The following is a 20,092-nucleotide window of genomic DNA, read 5'->3' on the forward strand; positions in this document are numbered from 1 at the left end:
CTGGAGCCTGAGCCCTAGAGCCCTTCTGCTCCCAGGCTCCTGCCTGAGCCCAAATATCTACACTGCAATTAAACAGCCAGAGCTCAAGTCTGGTACCTTGAACAGTGGCAAAACAAAGTACCAAACTTGAGCAATGGCAGAGGGATGTGAGCTGTGCCTGCAGGGGGTGGGCATATTTGCCATTTCACTGCTCTGAGCAGAGACAAGCCTCTGACAGGTCCTACTCTAACATTACTGTCCTGAAGCTAGGCTAGCTGCTCACAGCCCATGCTCTCAGAGACAGCTCTAGAGCTTGGCAAGAGACCAGTTAGTCTCCCCCAGGAAGTTCCCTCAGAGTTCAGTTTGAGTAGAACCAAGGCACTTTTGGTAGTAGTGTGTGGATTTGCACCCACCCCTTTGAAAATGGAAAGGTTTTTAGCAAGAGGCAGATTTTCCCTGCTGTAGTGTGTTTGAAAAGGCCCTTTTTGTGAAAAGGGTGAAATGGAAAGAGCTGAACCAGGTCTAATTGCTCCCTATGCCAGCAAAGAGTCCAGCCCCCCACAGTGCTTCCCCAAGGGTGGAGGAGATACAGCCACCTCCCCTGGTCTAAGAGCCCAGCTGTCCTTCCTCCAAGAGCCACCTACCCAGTTGTCAGACACTCAAACATCAGCACACTGACCTCTCCAGGGTGCTGGCCTGTGGGACATCTGCCCAAGTTGATCAGGGTTTGATCAGTCCAGTCCCATGAAAGACTCTGGACCATTTTGCACTTTAAAACTTTTATTTAGTTTGTTGCTCATTTCACTTTTTGTATAAAGCAATCAGCTCGTCACAGCCTCCCTGACACTCTGCCACACAGACAGACAGGTCATCAATGCCAACATCACTCCCTGCATCTGGGCCAATGACGCCTTCCACCATAACCTGCAGGAGGAGAGAGATTTCACTAGATTGTGGCTTTGAGTTGGGCTCCATGAGTGCCAACAGCAGGAAGTGTTGCAGTTTACGGCACATACCTAGTTCCTGCAGCCTTCTCTGCTGGGGATCTGTAGAGAATGCACACAGGTGGGAAGGGGAAGGCTCTATGGAGAGAACTGCTCCCCGTCTCCAAGTCTACTCTGGACACAGCCTTTCCCCCTTAAAGCTACCAAGCATCATCCTGAAGAGCCTCCTGATCACCAGCACACTGTTTCCTCCCTCCTCACCCAGAGAGGGGGGAAATAGAATAGCTGAGACTTAGACCAACCCAAAGGGACTCTCACCTGCAGCTTCTGTGACTCGGAGGCCTCCACGCCTACTTGATGCCAGTCTGTGCCCTGCTGCCCCTCAGCAGACCAGATTCTGTGCCACTCAGGGGCATCTGCCAACTTGATATAGATGTTTATTGTGCCTGGTGAGAATTCAAGCAATTAGCGCCAACAGGATATAGACTCAGATAAAGGCCAGTAACAAACCAAACATGGTCCCTGTCCCCTCCCTAAAGCTCCCTGCAGATGAGAGTTTATGGGCTACTTTGGTTCATGGGAGTAGTCACTTCCACCATGTTGTAGCTCAGACAAACAGTGTTTTGCTACTATTAATGGTCACCACTAGACATACCACACGCTTACACTGAAGGCGTGTGCATGGTGGCTCCCTAGATCACCTAGGCTGGGGGGTTCTCAAATTTCATTGCACTGTGACCATTTGACAACTGAGATTACTACATGACCCCCGGGGGGGGGGGGAATGGAGGGAGAAGAGACCAAAGCTTCAGTCCTGGGGGGGCCCTGTAACCTGAGCCCTGCCACCCAAGGTTGAAGCTGAAGTCTGAGCCCCCCTGCAAGGCTGCAGCCCTTGGGCTTTGACCCCAGGCGGTGGGGCTCAGGCTTTGGCCGTGGGCCTCAGCAAGTCTAATGCCAGCCCTGGAAACCCCATTAAAAAAAAAGAAAGAGTCACGACCCACTTTGGGGTCCTGACCCAGAGTTTGAAAACCACTGATCTAGACACAGGCTTAGGCCTCTGGGGGAGTTCTTCCCAAAGCCTAATATGGGAAGCATCTGTTACTTGGGGGTTATGGCTCCAAACAAAGCCATGCAGTGCTGTGCTCAGAATTCTGGGGCCAGTCCTGCCCCATCTCCTTTCCCCAGTTGGGAGCCCTCAGACAGTATTGGTATTGCCAGGATGCTGTAGAGCATGTGCTCATTAAGACCGAGCTTGCTGCTGGTGTATTTAGTCAGTCTTCCATGCTCTCAAGCCTGGTCAGAGGCACAAAGCCAAGCTTACCCATGGCAGAGCCCAGTGGACTGTACCAGAAGTGGATGCATCCAATCCTATGCAGGATGGGGCTGATTAGAGAAGTCTTTTGTCCTGTGGTTTGCCTGGCAGAAGGGGACTTCAGGGAGATGTAACCACCTGGTGGAAGACGACAAGTTGAATCAAATGTAGTAATCCTCCCCGATTGCCCCTCCCCTGTTTAGGGAATTTCTTCCTGTCATGGTAGCAAGCAGACAGGTCAGGTGTAAGTGCATGTATGCAAGACTGAACAAGGTACATGGGAGAGCTGGTAATTCAACCAAGCATGGGATTAAGGGTTTTGTAACACAGAAGTGACAATTTGCATCCTCCTCCAAATGGCTTTAGGGTTAGGCTTTCAGGTGTCTAATTCCTGGTTTGTGGTGGGCTGAGTATATGGATACTATGGAATACCTCTCCAAATAGAATGGAGAACACCCATGAGGGTCTGTCTACATTAGCGCTGCTTGCTCCCAAGTTTTAGCTATTAAGTGACCTGAAAAGAAAGTTTAGGGGATGGCTCATGCCTTGCATTTCTTTAGGATGCATGAAAGCTTCAGAACTTGAAATTGGACTACCAACTCTGCTCATCACTGATCTTTGCTGGTTTTGCCAGGGGCCCTCTGGGAAAGTCTCAGGAGTTAGACACCACACCTTGCTTTCTAATGTGTGGTCTCATTCAGACTTCCTTTCTCCAAATGGGGAGTCAGTGGATAGTTGGGTTACTTGACTCTAGGGTTTTGTTAGAGTCCTTTCTCCTCCCATTGCTCAGCTTCCACTCTTGCAAAAAAATCACTGCAAGGACTGGGGTGAGAATATGCCTGAGTTGTACCAGCTACTTTGGTCCTTGTGGGCCTATAGCCAGGTGCAAGGCCGAGCACTTCCAGCCCTCATACAAGAGGGAGCTTTCCCTTGCAATAGGAGCTTTCCCTGTGATCAGCCAAGCAGTGCTGGTCAGAGGGCAACATGCTTAATCTGCCATGGCTCCTTTCCTCCTGCTGAGCAGGCTACCAGTCACCAGAAGGGGAGGCTGCCAGGCCAGCAGATGCAAGTCTGTCCCAATGCAGACCCCCCTGGTATTAGGCTCCATGACTCAGCTGATAAAGGCTTCATGTCTTGATGTGGTACCTGGCCTGCTCTCCACAAGGGCTGGTTAACCATGTCACTCCTGGATCCCACAGCACAGATAGTTACTCCCACCCCACTGCTCAGAGATGGGCCAAGAGAGCAGAACTTACCCCTGGAGGGAGAATAATGGGTTTCTTCAGAGAGGTTGCCAATTGCTGATCTAGCAGAAGGTCTCTCCCCAGCAAGTATCCAGTCAAAGTCATCAGTATCACTCTGCTGCCAGCTACACAAGTCCTTCTCAAAGTCACAGACCTGCCAGCCAGGCTGCACTGTAGCCCTTTGAGCTGGTAGGCTGTGGTGTGCACGTTTACCAGAGCCAGACTGTGGAGGAGCTGCAATAGGTTTGTCCATGGCAGGGGGTGCTGGTGCCTGCACGGCTTTGGCAGAAAGCAGGAATGGAGTCTGGCTAGTTGCCTTTTTCCTGCCTGCGAAGAGAAGCTCTCTAGGTCTGAAGAGCCCATGCTTATGGTCAGGAGTGGAATCAGAGGTACTGGTCTCAAGCCACCAAGGAACACTCCTGATCTCTTTTGCAGCTGGATATAATCCAGAGACAGGGGACATTTGAAACTCTGGTAACAGGGCATGCTGCTTTTGGAATGCTTCTAGAACCTTTGCCCTTAGTTTTTCTAGAGTGTTTGAAGACAGGGGACTCTGCATTTTTTGGTGTCCATGGGTCAGAGTAATCACTTTGAGGTCTGGATTGCTGTCATGGGGTGGGGCTGGGCTTTCCTCTGTATCTGGCAAGGACCTCTTGCCAACAAGGTGTAGGAGCTCTGGGTCCACTGCAAACAGGTCACTGGGGTGCTTTTGAAAAGCCCGTTTCAGTTGTGTCACTTTTATGCCATGTGCTTCTTTAGGGCCTGGGGTTGGCATCACTCCTGCTGCAGAGCTGGTGGTAGTGTTCTCTCTGTGAACCTGTGCTTGTGGGGTTGACAGTTCACCGTTGGCCAGTTTGGTGGTGTTGAGAGCCCATTTCTCAGATAGACTGGAGTGCTGTTCTAGGGCAGAGATTTCATTTCCCAGATCCCAGTGACCTGCTGGTGTTACACCTCCATCAGCAGAGAGAGTGTATTTCCCGCCATTACCCCCTGCTGGTGGGCTTGCAGTTTGGGTCTCAAGGGAAGATCCAATATTTGTAGGTTCCACTTCTCCAGGTGGAATTCCTCCAAGAGGAGATGGAGCGCCAGACTCAAATGGAGTCTTCACAGGCACTGTGGAAGCCAGTGAAATTTGGTTGTAGGGAGGCCACACAAAGGGACTGGCATGAGTTGTGTCACTTCCTGCAGAAGACATGCTTCCAATAGGAGAATGGGTATAGGCTTGTTCTCCATTTTTCTTTCTATAGCCACCTGTGGCTGTGTACCCCCTCCTCTCACTTGGGCTGCTAGGGGTCTCAGCAGCCTTCACTGTGGTCCCCACTGTGGTGGAATAAGACTGTCCTGTGGCTTCAGTTCCTGCAGATGGAGTCCTTGCTGTTGGAATTAGTTCCCTGGTCTCACCTGGGAGTATGGTTTGAGTCTCTGTACCGTTGCTGGGAATAAAGTTCCCAGCTTCTGTTGCTTCAGCCCCTGGAAAGCGAGCTCTCTCTGCAGGTGTAGAGGAGCCAAGCAGCTGGGCTAGTGAAACTTCTGCAGTTCCCAGCTCAGTTTGACCTGTCAAAGCTTCCATACCAAGTGCTATCTTGGGAGAAGATGCCATGTAAGTCTCATTTTCTGCAGAAAGTGTTGTTTCTATGGAGAGAAGAGAGGGTTTTCCACTGCCTCTCTTCCTGTGGAAGACACTGACCTCTAGTCTCTGTGTTGGGGTCTCAGGAGACTGCATGGATACAGTCTTTGTAAAAAGCCCTAGCAATTCCAACGCTTCTGTTTCTGCAGGTTGCGTCCCTTCTGGGGACTTAGGGTTTTGGCCATATTCTTCCCTGGGGAGGATCCTGGCAGGTGTTTCTTGGCTGCTTAGAGTTTCTATTTGAAGTTCAGTTGGGCTGAAAGTTTGGTGTGGTGAAGCCTGCCACAGTGAAGTGCCCTCTGCAAGATCAAACCAGTGGGTCACTGCTTCTAGGGAAGGCCCCCCACCCCTTGAGGTTAGACTGGTATTTTCTCCACCTGTTTGGGTTGTGTTAGTTGTGGGTTTGCCTGTCCCCTGTTCAGGGTGACTGGTGGGCGAGTTCTCAGGAAGCGTCTTCTCATTTACTTGTGTAGACTGCACTTGCTCAGCTGTTTCAGTGCTTAGGGTACCTGAAGGTGGAGGCTGGGTAGTAGACAGGCCACCTTCCTCTTGATGACTACTAGTTTCTTCCTTTATTGCCACCTCTCTTAGGCTAGCAGTCTTATTTTCAGGAGCCTCCAGCGGCATCACCACCCTGGTGGAATGCATGACTTCAGTAGCTGTGTCTGCAATGGGAGTTCCCTCTTTGGTGGGAGGGAGGTTTGGGGCTCTGGCCTGAGTTGATGTGGTTTCTATCATGCCTCTCCCATGTGGGCTGTTGGATTGGGTCTCCTGAACAAGGGTTCTCTGCCCTCTGTGTTCCGACTCCCTTGTTACAGGCCACGTGCCAGCAGGAGTGGCAGCGTAGGGGTGTCCTCCCTTTCCCTGTCCATGGCTGCTTGTGGCTTCTTGCCCATTCACCTCAGTTGACGTGCTGAGAACAGGTGTGGTGTTGTGGAGACTAGCACCCATGGTTGTAGTATTTGCTGTCCCAGTGCTTGGGTTTGTTTCCAGAGATGCCCAAGGCCCCGGTGAGGGCATTACATGTGTGGCTTTAGTTCCCTCTGCAGGAATGGACACCCTACCCTGCTTTCTGGGGCTCTTCTGGGCTTCTTGCAGCCCCAGCACAGCTCGGGTAGTGGGTTTGGTCGGAGCCTCCAGGAATGGTCTGTACACCACTTCAGTCATTGGCGAGTTAGTTTCTTTGGTTGTCGAAGAAGCTTTCCTTTGGCTGAACGGGATAGTCATTGTTGCCAACTCCAGGCGGCTGATGGTTTGGGTCTCAAGATGCCCTGTGGCGGATGTTCCTTTTGAAGGTTCCATGTGTCTCTCAACTGCTGCTGCTGGCATTCCAGTGGGAGTCAGCCTAGACATTTCTCCTCTGCCCCCTTTTCTGGGGCTGCTTGGGGCTTCTCTTGTACCCACCACCTCAACGGCATTAGTGGTTTGAGTCCCAAGCGCCTCTGAAAAGGGGGCCAAGCCTTCTGTTTCAGCATCCACAGGTAGCATTCCCTCCGTTGCAGGGGCAGCATGCTGCTCTCTACCTTCCGTTCCTCGCACGTGTGTTGCTATCCCCATCCCTTCATCCCCTGTTGCTTTTGCAGCCAGCACCATTTTACAAGACTGTTCAGTTCCTGCAGGCGAACTCTCCCTGGCAAGAGTATGACTGTACTCGCTACCTTTCTTCCTATGGCTTTCAGCCTCCTGTACTCCCCTTTCAACCGGGCGGCTTGTCCTGCTCTCTTCTAGAGGTTGGAGGTTGGTAGTTCTTGTTGAGGGAGCTCTCTTGACAGCCAAGATACTTGGTGCAGCCTCCTCTCCATAGAGGCTTGTGGCAGGTGTTGCTCTGTAGCTCATAAGCTTGTTTGACTCAGGGGAGGCAGGAGTCAGTTGTGGAGGGAGCAGAGAGGTCTCCTCCCTAGCAGGATGAGACCCTGTGGCCTGTTCTGTTCTTAGGGACAGCATAGCAGGAGCATTGGTACTTGTCTGCGCTTGGTGCAGCTGCCAGATCTCAGTAAGGAGTGGAGATTCTTCTGTGGTTGTCACCAATTCAGTAGATTTCATTCCCAGAAATGGCTGGGTTTGTTTCCAGAGGAACAGGCCTTTCTTGAGCCTACTTCCCTGAAGGAGCATGGCTTTGCTCTTGAGAGATGGCTCCACTTCTCGGGACTCTATTCTTCCTGCAGAAGGGACTGTAGGGCTGGGTCTTCTTCCTTCCTTCTTGGGCTCACCTCTGAATCCTTGGGCTCCCATCTCAGTTCTGCTGCTGGATATGGACAATCTCAGCTGGTTTCCAGCTTCAGTGCTGATTGTTGGGTTGCCAGGTTCCTCAGGGACCATTACGTATGTGGGTTCAGTTGCAGCCAGTGAAATTCTCTCTATGGAGTGAGCTGTGTGACTGACCCATCTGCTTCCCTTTCTAGGGGTGCTTATTGCTTCCTGAACACCCATTTCAGCTGAGTTGGTTGTTGAAGTCTCTGGAGGGAATGTTACTTCTGGGGCTTCACTCAGTGCAGGGGAAGTTCTCTCTACTGGAGAACCATGTTCTTCAGCTTCCATTCCAGTGCCAGTCGTTTCCACAAGCCCTGGCTCAGCAGTATCCTCCAAAGAGGTTCTTTTAGTCAACTGTTCTGCATTCAATGGGCTTGTCTGTGGGAACCAAGTCATTTGCTTTCTATACCTTACTTGGGCTATGGGTTCCCAGGTGAGAATAGAGTGAGTGGTTGGTGTCTCAGGAGTGTTCACAACTTCTGATGGGTTGGCTGTGGGAAAGCTTGTTCCTTCTACATGGGTAGAGTGAGGTGGTTGAGCTAATGATGCTTCTGTGGTTTGTAGCTCAGTTACAGGACTCTCTGAAGTTTCCATGGCAGAAGGGGTCATGTAGGTTGTGTTTTCTGCAGGCAGTGCTGTTCCCATGGGGAGAGGGAAGGTTTTTCCTTTAGCCTCCTCTGATCTCTGTGTAGGGGTCTCAGAAGCTTGAGTGGATAGAGCTTTTGTAGAATGGCACAGCTCACATGCAGACATGGAAGCTGTAGGAATCCCTTCCAGGGGTGTCAGGCTTTCCCCAGAACTCACAGCTGCATGCATTTGTTGCTTACTTGAAGTTTTGAGTCTTTGTTCAATTGAGCCAAAAGTCTGAGGTGAAGCCTGCAGCTGTGAGGGTCCCTCTGTAGGATATGCTGCTTTGGTGGGCTCTGTTTGTAAGGAAGGCATCTCACCCGCTAAGGATAGACTGGTATTTTTTATACCAGTTTGGGCTTGGTTAGTTGTGGGTTCAGTATGGACAGGGGTCAGTTTCGGCATTTCTATAGATGGCACCAGTGCAGTCCTTGGTCTTGACTGTGGAGGGGTAAGTGTGACTAGTCCTACCTCCATCCTGTAACTGACATTGTGTTCCTTTATCTCCACCTCAGGTAGGCTGACAGACTCTGGAGACTCGATAATCTGGGTAGAATACAGCTTTTCTGTAGCTCTGCTCATTGGAAAGAGAGTTTCCTCCCTTGTTCCAGAAGAGCTAAATTGGTCTTTAGCTTCTGTCCAAGCAGGTGAGACTCCTGTAGTTACCCTCTCACTTGGTCTGCTGACTTGAGCCACTGGAGTTCCCAGGCCTGACGCTTCCCTTGTTGGACATTCCATGAACTTAAGTTCAGTTGCTGTGGAGGAGGCTGACACAGAAGCAGGTGTATAGGTTAGTCCTCTCCTTCTGTTTGGAGGAATGTTACTGGCTTCTTGTACCCCCATCTCCGGTGAGCTTCTGGTGGACAAGGTAGCTTGGTTTCTAGCCTCACTTCTTGTGGCTTCTGTAGGTCGTGCGTTGCGTGGGTTTGTTACTGGGTTTTCAGAAGCCCCCAGAGAGGGTGTTGTGTATGTGGGTGATGTTCCCCCAACAGGAAATAATGCATCAATGTGCACCCTCTCTTTATTTCTGTAGTTGGTTTTAGTTGCTTGCATGCCAATCTCAGCTGGTTCAGAGGCTTGGGAGCCCCAATCCACTGGAAGGGTCTCTGCTTCTGTAGCAGACTTAGCATCTTTCACTTTGGTCACTGGAAAATAAGTCCCTTCTGTTACGCTAGGAGAGCCATCTCGGTAGCTGGCTTTGACTTTTGTGGCTGCTACAAATCCCAGTTCGGTTTGGGTCTCCATGGAGGTGGTAGCTTTTGTAGGAGGTGCTAGATAGGAGGTTTCAATTCCTGATGAAGGCAAGGCTGTACCTTTTTTCTGCCTAGTTGTGGCCCCTTGCACACCTGTTTCCACTGGGTAAATTGTGTGGTTCTGAACCATCTCAAAGGAGGTAGTTAATGATGTAGGTTGCATCTCTTCTGTGGGCTCAGTCTCTGTAATGCCACTGGTAGGAATGGCAAGGGTGCTTTGCTCATGACTCCCTGGGCTGTATACCTGGCTGCTTGCAGGCTGGTTTCCCTGCTTAGTTGGGCTGCTGGTCCAGTTCTGTACAGGGGGTTGCAGAGAAGTCTGCTCTGTAGCATACCTCACAGTGAGAGTCTCTGTTTCTGCAGATAGAGTCTCCCAAGTTGGGGCAGACCTGGTCCTGGTGGTTATGGATTTGGCACTCAGCAGTCTGGCTAGGTTAGTGGTCCATTTCTCAGTGCTGGTTGGATGTGGGGTTTCTGTGACACTTACTTGCTCAGGGGGGGTTGGTCCCAGAGATAGAGATACTGCTGTATAGGTCCCTAAACTCTCCTCTGAGGGGCTAGTGATCTCTGCTGTGGCCAACTCAGTTTGAATCTCCAGAGACTGCGTTTGGTTTGAAGACAAGGTCACCACTCCAACTTCAGTTGCTGGAGAGGGCCCCTTCTGTGCCACATAGGTAGAGCGATAGGCCAGTTCTGTTCCTTGGATGCTTGTAGGCTCTGCTGTTCCCACATCACTTGGCCTGGTGCCCCTGGTCTCCACAGGGGCAACTCTAGCAGGAGATACCAGTTCTGGGAATTCAAGCCCTGCAAGAGCATCTGTAGGAATTTCAGTAGTATCTAGTCCCTCCACTGCCTTCCCATGGTGATTTGTCACTTCAGAGAGCCAAGCAAGTCTTAAAGGAGGGGCTGTTACTGTAGTAAAGTCAGGCTCCTTAATGGATTCCGTTCCCAGAAGTGAAGTTTCCTCTGTAGGAATCAGAGGTTTCCTCTCAGCACCTATAGTCCCCATTTCCATGTGAGGCGGAGGGGACTTCCCAGTAGCCTCCAGATAAGTCATGCCATGGGTAGACAGCCTTGTAGGTTCAAATGTCTCTGACTCCATTATAGGGTGTCCAGCCAGTGAGTCACTTAGGCCTTCACCATCCATTGGAGTTCTGCCCATGAGCTCCTCTGTCCCTGCTCTGGGTGCACTTGTCGTTTGTCTAGAGGGCCTCCTTGCAGATTGGACTGTTTCAGGGGGTTTGGTTCCTGGAGAGGAGGCTCCTGCAGTGGGAGAGGGGGTGGATACTTTGATTTCCCCTTCTGTTGGGCAAGGTTCCAGCTCATTTGAGAGAAAGTCCGTTATAGTCTCTTGGGTGGTACTTTCCGTTGGGCTTTCTGGAAAGAGAAGTTTGGAGCAGAGATCCATTCATGTACCTACATTGTCTCAACTGGGTCATGTTAAGCTATGCAACATGCCAAGGATGGCTGCAGTATACTCTAATGCCAAGTGCATGTCACTAGTTCTATAAGAGGGGCTTGTTATGCAGTATCTGTTTTGTAGAGAATTAGCCACCCTAATCTTAATCCATACCCCCATTTTGACGTGGGCCCTGTTCCTGCACCACCTCTTCCCCTTCAAGCCACTGCCCCAAACCTAGCTGTTCCCACAGGTGAGAACCCACTCCCCAGGCCCTTACAAAGGGGTTTGTGCCCAAGTGCTTTGAAGCATTACTGCCCCCAATGCACTATGCCCCTCCCCCAGGGGAAGCCCTTTTGGGTAAGCACTGCACAGAAAGCACCCAGCTCCTCCCTACCTGGTTCTGTCAGAGCCGGAGAACATCTGTAGAGTTTGTTGACTCTGGCAATGTCCGAACTGCTCAGATTCCACCTCTGTCCAAGAGCAACATGAGGATCGGAGAGTGGTATGATGGTGGGCAAGCCTGTCATACTAAAGGCATACCTAGAATTAAGAAGTGAGGAATAATTTGTCAGGAGGCCAAGTAATCCATGGAGAAGCAGAGATCTCCCAAGCTGTGTGTCCTACATTAGTGTAGTGGTGAAAGGTAGCTTCAGAATATCAGGCAAGGTAACTGGAGAGGTGGTTAGAAGCTTCCCTATTCTGTCTGGTGGTTAGAAGCATCTACCTAGACTCATTCTCCTTTTGTTCTTGAAGGATGCACTATTCCTGGCTTGGATTGAGAGGCGGCTCCCTCCCAAGCACCACCCATTCATGACACTGATATGACATGCCACTTGCAGCTGAGAGAACATGACTGACTGACATGCTTTGATAGCAATGAGATAGCTAGCAATGTCAGTCATTGGGCATCCAAGTCAACATCTCCAATGAATGGGGCAGTTTGCCCCTCAACTATTTTGGGCTCTCTGCAAACTCAGGCAGGCACCACTGTATTGGTTTATAGTCCTTCCACATTTAAGAGTGATTTCTATTTGCATCCTTGAGAGCTGAGAACTGAAGTTATGGAGAACAAGCTGGCAGCCTTGGGAGCACCGCCACTGGCCTGACTCCACCTAGTGCTTGTATGGTGCTTACCTGCCATAGTGCATGACTGAGGAATAGTCATAGTTCACCAACATGTTGCTATTCCAGGATTTCATGAAGTTAATTTCAAAGCCTGTAAGGCAAGAGGAGTGTAAGATCTACTCCAACAGCCTAAAACCCCAGCCTCATGGAGAATTGACTGGGACTTGCAGTACCCTCTGTACAGCAGCACTTGCACAGTGCAAAAGTGATGCCCTTCCAATTGCAGCTCTTCTGGTCCCTCATGGAAGAGACCAGTGGGATGCAGTTAAATTGGCATTACATGCTTCCGCCCCCCCCCCCCTCCCCACACACACTGACTGCTTGGCATCTCCATCTAGTAGTCCCTCCTGGTCTGTTAGAATAAGCATCTCCCCTCCCCCCCAATCTAAGTGGCTTTGGTTCTTAATGAAAGGGGTCTAAAGTCCAGCATCTCCTATTGATATGCAGAACAAAAATCCCAAAGTCTGGAAATACATGTACTCCCACCCAGATGAAACTGGAGTTTATTTCTACATGAAATAGCACCATCCTACACTGGAGATCCCAGGTGTCCAGCAGTGGGAGCTTGGGCTGTGTTAGTGGGGTGAGAAGGGGACTCCCTGTTTTCCCCAAAGGAATACATTTGATCAGCTATGGAGGTAGAGCGTGGAGACAGGCTCCTTCCAACTTCTGCAATATCTTTCTCCAAGTCATTGGTTGCTTTCAGGAGCGCTCATCTGGAATGGTGAGACTTGGGCAGCAGAGGGGACAGGGGACTTACCAGTCAAGATTTCATTCCAGGAGATGCTAATGTACTTGTCCCGGTCAGCCCTGGAGTGCTCATGCCAGAAACCCACCACATGCATGAGTTCGTGCAGAGTCACCCCTTTCCCCCTTCTGAGGCAAGCAGGTGCTAGGGAGACCACCTGCATCCCACCAGTGCGTCCAACGCTGGAGAAGCACCTAGTGTGAACCAGAGACAGATGTTCAGGGAAGGGGAGGAGGGCCACCCTGCCAAGCAGAACAGCCCCTGCAACATGACTAAGGCAGCAAAGGTGTAGTTTACAGTCTTGCAACCAAGAGCTTCCACACTCATCAGGAACTGCACTGATTTGGCTATACCAGTGTAAATCTGACCAAGGGCACGATCTGGCCCTCAGTTCCCACTCTGGATTTCAGGCAGGTCCATTTTGAGAGCTCCTAGCATCTCTACAAGCTAGAAGGGGCAGTGCCAAGCTAGAGACTGTCCTGGCATTGGAGAAGTTGCCCCATCTGACAGCTTTGCCATTCAGCTCAGTAGGAGTTCTACAGACCCAACTCAGAGCAGACAGCCACCTCCACCCCATCCATGGGACCTGCTGGGGTTGCCAGCCTGCTGTGTCACATGGCTGGCAAGCTCTTCACCCAAGAGCTTGAGAGGTCACATGAGCAGAAACAGACTGCTGAGGGCTCCTGTGCTGGGGAGAAGAGATGAGACTCGAGTTCCTAGGACTGCAGGGGTCCCCTGTTCAAGCCCTGCTGAATGTGAATGCTTCCAGCCTGTTGGATGGGCTGCTCTCTCTCACCTGGGAGAAGAGGATGTTACACTGGCTAGGAGCGTCATGGCCCCCTCCAGAGGATAAGAGGAGCTGTAGAAGTAGGAGGAGCTCATGTTTGGGTGCTAAAGGGCCCAGGTGAAGTTCTTGCTGCTGACTAGCGGGGGGTTTTAGTACTGCACCAATGAGTCTCTGCTAGTTCTCTCCAGCCAAGAGAGAGTTCTGTGCTGCTCCCCAGCTTCTTAGGAGGAGCTGGGGCTTGCTTCAGGAATTTTACTGAAGGGGGAAAAAAAAAAAAAAAATCAAACTTCCGATGAGGGGTTGATAATACCAGCCAGAGAGGAGTTTGCGTAGGCAGCCTAGGACAACCACAAGGTAAAGCCTGGATGAGTGAGCAGGAAGCAAGCGCGGGGGTTTTACTGCACTACCGCGGAGGCAGTTAATAAGTTACCCGCTCAGGTTCAGTACTAACCCAGCCATTGGCATGATGGAGACAAAATCTCTCTGGTATGAGTATGGGACAAACTTGACGCATGTGAACTTTGCGAAGTCTGCAAATGCTTCCTTGATGATCTTCACACTAGGCTTGTCTGGGGGAGAAGAGAGGTGCTTCAGTATCATGTCACCGAGAGGACTCACCTGCATCCCCACATCCCATCTGAGCCATGGAGCTCCAGCCCTACCAGCTTCCCCACTAGTAGCTGGAGCTACTCCAGTCAGGTGACGGGGCAGCGTAATGCCACATAAACAGACAAGTGGTTCAACACCAGGTGACCATTTCCAGCATTCAGCTTTGTGGCTACTGGGACACTCAGGGTTCCTGGAGGGACAGGAGCTCTCTGGAACTGGTGACCCAAGCCACCTCTGAACTGGTGTAGGAAGTCTGATAAGTTAGTGATTAGTCCCTAATGAAACCCCTTCCACAGAGGGCCAGGCAGCGCAAGTCTGTGTTCCTATGGATGGAAGAGAAACCACAGCCAGATAGGCAAGGAGGTTACTTTGTTCTGGGCTTTCAGGACTGTAGTGCTAAAGGCCAGCTGTTGCTTGTTATAGGCACCTTTCTGCACTCCAGGGATTCTCCTGTTGGTCTCTATCTAGTGCTGGTCACCCCAGACTTGGAACCTGCCCTCCAGGAAAGGGCTTCTGAGCACTAGACACCACCTACCATATTTGTAAGAGATGATGTAGGGAATTTGGACAGTTCCTCTTCTCTTTGGCCATTTTGGGCTTGCAGATGAAAACACTCTGAAAGGACTCTGGAGCAGGAGAAGAGAAACACGCTGGTTTGGTGGGCAGGTGTCCATAGGCTTGGACTCTCCAACCATTAGCCCCACTGAGACCAGAGGAACCTGCCAAGTTTGAGTGTGCCCCCTCCTATGTTTCTCCCTGAACACCTATTACCAGCTAGTCAAGTTTAGTCAGTGGCTGCCACAATACAATTTAACTGTACTAGCTGCTGCAAGCTGCACATACTGGGAAGAGAGGGAAAGGACAGAGTGAACCACAAGGAGAAGCAATCTCATGTCTTCTACATTGAGAGCCCCCTCTACTGCTGCTGTGTTCACATTGTGAAGTGGTTATTGTGTTTTAGTGCCATCACACACACACCATTGCAGCTCATATGGTTGCAGCTCACATGAATCAGGTCCTTGGAGCTGAACACTGCTCCAGCCAGAATCTGATGGGAGATGTTCTAGCAAGCCCTCTGCTTGGCTTGAGAAGTATTGATAAGCCCTGAAGTCACAGAAATGTAGGGCTGTAAGGGACCTCAATAGGTCATCCAGTCTAGTCCCCACTCAAGTAACAGTTAGTAAGTTTGTCCCTAATGTCTAACCTAAGTCTCCCTTGCTACAATTTAAGCCCCTTGTCCCATCCTCAGTGTTAAGGAGAGCAATCAGTCTACTCTTTAAGAACCTTTCATGTACTTGAGGCCTATCTCCCTCAGACTTCTCTAGAAGAAGTCAACCCATGTGTTCTAGATCTTTATTCATTTTTGTTGCTCTTCTGGGGACATTCTCCAATTTGTCCACATCTTTCCTGGAGTGTAGGGCCCAGTACTGAACATAATACTGCAGCTGAGGCCTCATCAGTAGGGCTCTGTCAAACATGTCACCGACTGAAATCCGTTCTCCCCCCATGAAGTCTGTTGTGTGTGCTCTTAGCCTATACTATACAGATTTCACAGGAGAGGAGACCTGTGTCTCAAATTCAGGGTCCTGATCCAAAAGGGAGTTGCGGGGTTGGGGGGGTTGCAAGGTTATTTTAGGGGGTCATGGAATTGCCACCCTTACTTCTGTGCTGCCTTCAGAGCTGGGCAACTGGAGAGTGACAGCTGTTGGCTGGGTGCCTGGCTCTGAAGTCAGCACAGAAGTACTGCAACCCCCAACCCCCCAAATAACTTTGTGGCCACCCCACAATGCTTTTTTTGGTCAGGATCCCTACAATTACAACACTGAAATTTTAGATTTCAGCAAAAATCATGAAATTTACAATTTTTAAAATCCTATGGCTGAAGTTAACCAAAACGAACCATGAATTTGGTAGGGCCCTACTTATCCGTGCTGTGGAAAGCAGAAAGCTGCTTCTTGTGTCTCGCTTACAACAATCCTGCCAATAAATCCCAGAATGATGTAATATTATTGCAAAAGGCAGCAAACCACCAAACACTGATGATTCATTAAGTCCGAGATCCACTATAACACCAAGCCTTTCTGCCGTACTTCCTAGGCAGTCCCTTCCCATTTTGTATTTGGGACAACTCATTCCCTCTTAAGTGTCATATCTTGCATTTGTCCTTGTTGTGTTTCATCCTATTTCTTTCAAGCCATTTCTCCAGTTTGTCAAGATCATTTTGAATTCTAATCCTGTCCTCCAAAGTGCTTGCAACCCCTCTCAGTGTGGTATCCACCACAAATTTTAAGTGTACTCTCCATGGCATTATCTAAGTCATTTATTAAATTATTAATTGGAATTAAACCCAGGACAGATCCCTTCAGAATTCCACTCAATGTGCCCTTCCAGCTTGACTCTGAACCATTGAGTACACTTGTCCAACCAGTTGTGCACCTGCCTAATGGTAGGGTTATCTAGGCTATGTTTCTTTAGTTTATGGGAAGGCCACATGAGACCATGTCAAAAACCTTACTAAAGTCAAGATATAGCCGATTACTGCTTCATCCCTATTCACAAGGCTTCTTACCCTGTCAAACCTACCTAAAATCCTTCTTTGACAGGGATTTGTTCTTGATAAATCCATGCTGACTTACTTATCACTTTATTTTCTTCTAGGTGCTTGCAAACTGGTTATTTGTTCCATTGTCTTTCTGGGTACCAAAGTTTGACTAGTCTACAATCCCCTGGTTGTCCTTCCCCTTATAGGTGGGCACTATATTTGCCCCCTTTAGTCCTCTGGGATCTCTCCATCCTCCTTGACTTCTCAGAAATTGTTAAGGACCCATCTCTTCAGCCAGTTCTTTAAGTATTCTAGGATGCAAGACATCCAACTTGTTTTGGGGCTTGTCTTCATGTCCAGGAGCACAGCTGCAGCTGGACCACCTCACTGAAGATGCTACTATGCTGATGGGAGAGCTGCTCCCATAGACACCCCCCCCCCCATCTCCAGGGGAGAATTCACACCCCTGAATGCCAGAGTTATACTGATATAGGTCTAATGTAGACCTGGCCTCAGTAATTCTTAACTTGTTTTCCTATGTTAGGCTCAGATCCTACCCCATTTACACTGATGTTGATGGATATATTAGTCATCCAATTACTGCTTTTTTTTTTGGTGAAAAGGCATTTAACACTTTGGCCACTGCAGCATTTTCTGTTATTGTCCTCCTTGAGTCAGCTGCCTGCCACCCTGTCTTTGGTCTCCCTCTTGCTTCTAATGAATCTGTAAGATGTTCTTGTTCACAGTATGCCCCTAGCTAGTTTGATCTTGTTTGTCACCTTGGTCTTCCTAATTTTGTCCCTACATACTTGTGTTTTTTATATTTCTCTTCATAATTTGATATTATTTCATGTCAATTCAATCTAACAGGACCACTGCAGGGAAGTGCAAGGCTCAGAGGACCCTGTTGGTCCCCATGCCTAGATTTCTGGAAGCCAATCCCCACCCCCTCCTGCAGGAAAATGAACAGTCACCCCCTTGCACAGCAGAGACATCCACATCTTCAGGAGTCATTCTCCCCACACTTTGTAACACCAGCGTAAGTATTGCTTTTCTTACATGTGCTGAGCAGTGAAAATAGTGAATCCTGACATCTAAATCGTCACACAATAGCTGATTTAGCACTCATTAAACAAACGGGGCTGTTCAGGCCCTCTGCAAACAATAGGTAAGGGGGTGAAACATCTCTGCATCGGTGGAACTTGTTTTCTATCGAGTTTGTTCTCTTTGCCACTGCAACAGCTAGAGAGATTTTAAAAGGAAAGCCAAGACACTAGACTAGTGAGAGGGCTGTCTGTGCCCCTGCTGACTACTCCTCTGGGCTTCCCTTCTCCCCAGGGCAGGGTGTGCATCTTGCTTTAACGCTGCTGTAGCAGATGCACTGACCTACAGTTTGGCACATCAGTAGGGGTCCCCATCCTTGATCCAGTTCCGCCACCTCTGTCAGCAGCACCCTGCTCAGGGTTAGAGGCCTGCCAACAGATATGGCCTCATGACCCTGCCTTGTTAACCATCCCTCCTCCGAATGGATTCACCCCTCACCCCCTGGAGGGTCACTCACCACCTTGACGATGTCCCCCTCCAGCAGGAAGCTGCTTTCCGGTGCTTCTGGAGGAATGAGCTCTGGAAGTAGGAGAATCCCCATCATTTGAATCACCCCATGCCTCAGGGGCAGGTACCTCACCTGCTTGCATCACCAGGTGAGCAGCCAGCCCAGAGTCTGAACATTCCCTGCATCCTGATGCCAGGAAGCTCCACCCAGCCAGTTTGTTAGGAGTCAGCATAGATCAGCTGCTTGGCAGCCAGCCATCTGTTTGGCAGCTGTCCACTGCCCATGCTTAGTTACTACCACTCTTCCCCTTGCCCCCACAGGGGGATTGGGTCAGATGTGCTTTTGGCCACTGTTCTCATGGCTTGTGTTATCACGGGCATCCCATTGCCCACTCCCAAGTCTGGAGGGGTCTGAGAGACAGGTGTGGAAAGCAGAGCCCTAGCAAGAGCTGCTAGACCTCAGAACGATGGTTAGAGGCACATGGTGCACCAATTGGGCCACTTAACCCAAGCCTGAGATGGGCTGGGTCAGTTCAGGTTTCTGGGAATTGCAGGCCCCATACCAGACCAAGACACTGCTGGAGACTTGCTGGGATAAGCCACCATCAGCAGAGCCCCAGCTGAGGCAGGGAGCATGCCTGCATACACTGGCTGGTGTGAAGATGGCATTCCTGGTCATACAGACGTGGACACCTGGGCAGAACAGGACCCAGCAAGCATGAGCTTCTAGCATTCAGATGGATCTGCAGACACAAATGCCTCAAAGCACAAGGGGATTTCCCACCTTGGTTAATGTTGAGGATCTCATCAGTAGCAGGTGGATTCCCAGCCATACCAATAGCATGTTGAGGATTTCTGAGCTGGAGGGAGTTGCCAAGGCCTCCTGTAGGGAGAGCTAGACAGAGGGAGATTAAATAAGTTATTGGAGATTTCACTCCCACCCCCTCTTGGGTAGGTCAGGGACAGCCATCAAGATGGTTTCATGTCTATTCCATCCCAAGCAGTATCTAACCCACTGAGCTCCAACTCCAGCTGCAGTTTCAGGAGTGACTTGTGATCCAGGGTGCCTGATTTGACACATGGAGGGCGCTGCTATTCAGAGTGCTGATCACCCACCCAGAGTCAGGCCTGGGTCAGGGCACTAGGGCAGTCTCAAAATTGGGCATGTTTGATGGACGTAGCACCAGCTGCACCCAGGACAAACTAGACTAGAATACAGCTCCCTCTCCCACAGCAGTATTGGTTTTGCAGGGCCCCACTGGAGCCAGGAAAGGCAGACAGCTCGGAGCAGTACAGGCCAGATTTGTCAGGTGCATGCTGTTCTCACAGCTTGTTGTCACTTTTACCAAGGCTGCCTCTAGACACCAGGAGCCTCCATTCCAACTCTTGGAAGGTCTCACCCCTGGAGTGCCCAGGTCACAAGAACAGGAGGACATGTGGCACCTTAATAAATTTGTTAGTCTCTAGAGCATAAGCTTTTGTGGGCTACAGTCCACTTCATTGTATGCATACAATGGAACATAGTGTGTGTATATAAATAATCTTACTCTGGAAGTTGCCATACAAACTGTAAGAGGCTAATTAAGATGAGCTATTATCAGCAGGGGGGGGAAAAACTTTTGTAGTGATAATGAAGATGCCCATTTAGACAGTTCACAAGAAGGTGGGAGGATACTTAACACAGGGAAATATCCTCCCACCTTCTTGTGAACTGTCTAAATGGACCATCTTCATTATCACTACAAAAGTTTTTTCCCCCCTGCTGATAATAGCTCATCTTAATTAGCCTCTTACAGTTTGTATGGCAACTTCCAGTGTGTTTATATAAATCTTCTTACTCTATGTTCCATTCTATGCATCCAGTGAAGTGGGCTGTAGCCCACAAAAGCTTGTGCTCTAATAAATTTGTTAGTCTAAGGTGCCACAAGACTTCCTGGTTTTTGTGGATACAGACTAACAGCTGCTACTCTGAAACAGGTCACAAGAGGAGCTGCTGGTGAAGTCTCAAAGCAATGTGCCAAGTCCTTTGGAAAAGCCCTGGATTTTGACCATCCCTGACAGATGCTCCAGAGCCCACACATTCAGTGCATAG

The 20,092-nt window shown here is 49.9% G+C and overlaps 1 protein-coding gene across 1 annotated transcript; it reads right to left on the minus strand.

Annotated features, from left to right (window-relative positions):
• Positions 1–780: 780 nt before the first annotated feature.
• ASTL (astacin like metalloendopeptidase) lies at positions 781–18,833 on the minus strand. The gene is made up of 9 exons (XM_074939908.1): positions 18,785–18,833; positions 18,011–18,072; positions 14,443–14,533; positions 13,750–13,867; positions 12,524–12,705; positions 11,773–11,854; positions 11,033–11,178; positions 1,242–1,369; positions 781–903 (listed from the first exon to the last, which is right to left on the minus strand). Exons 1-9 carry the CDS (start codon positions 18,831–18,833, stop codon positions 781–783), a joined length of 981 nt encoding a protein of 326 aa, XP_074796009.1.
• Positions 18,834–20,092: the final 1,259 nt, after the last annotated feature.

Source organism: Natator depressus, chromosome 26, assembly GCF_965152275.1.
Source record: "Natator depressus isolate rNatDep1 chromosome 26, rNatDep2.hap1, whole genome shotgun sequence".
Classification (NCBI taxonomy): domain Eukaryota; kingdom Metazoa; phylum Chordata; order Testudines; family Cheloniidae; genus Natator; species Natator depressus.

What these genes read in the sequence shown, in the direction of transcription:
- ASTL (XM_074939908.1), bottom strand. Translation starts at nt 18,833, where the DNA reads ATGGCTGGGAATCCACCTGCTACTGATGAGATCCTCAACATTAACCAA. An exon ending in TCCATCATGCCAATGGCTGG is followed by an intron (nt 12,706 to 13,749) that starts GTTAGTACTGAA and finishes GGTTCACACTAG; the next exon opens with GTGCTTCTCCAGCGTTGGAC. An exon ending in CCGAGTCACAGAAGCTGCAG is followed by an intron (nt 904 to 1,241) that starts GTGAGAGTCCCT and finishes CTCCTCCTGCAG; the next exon opens with GTTATGGTGGAAGGCGTCAT.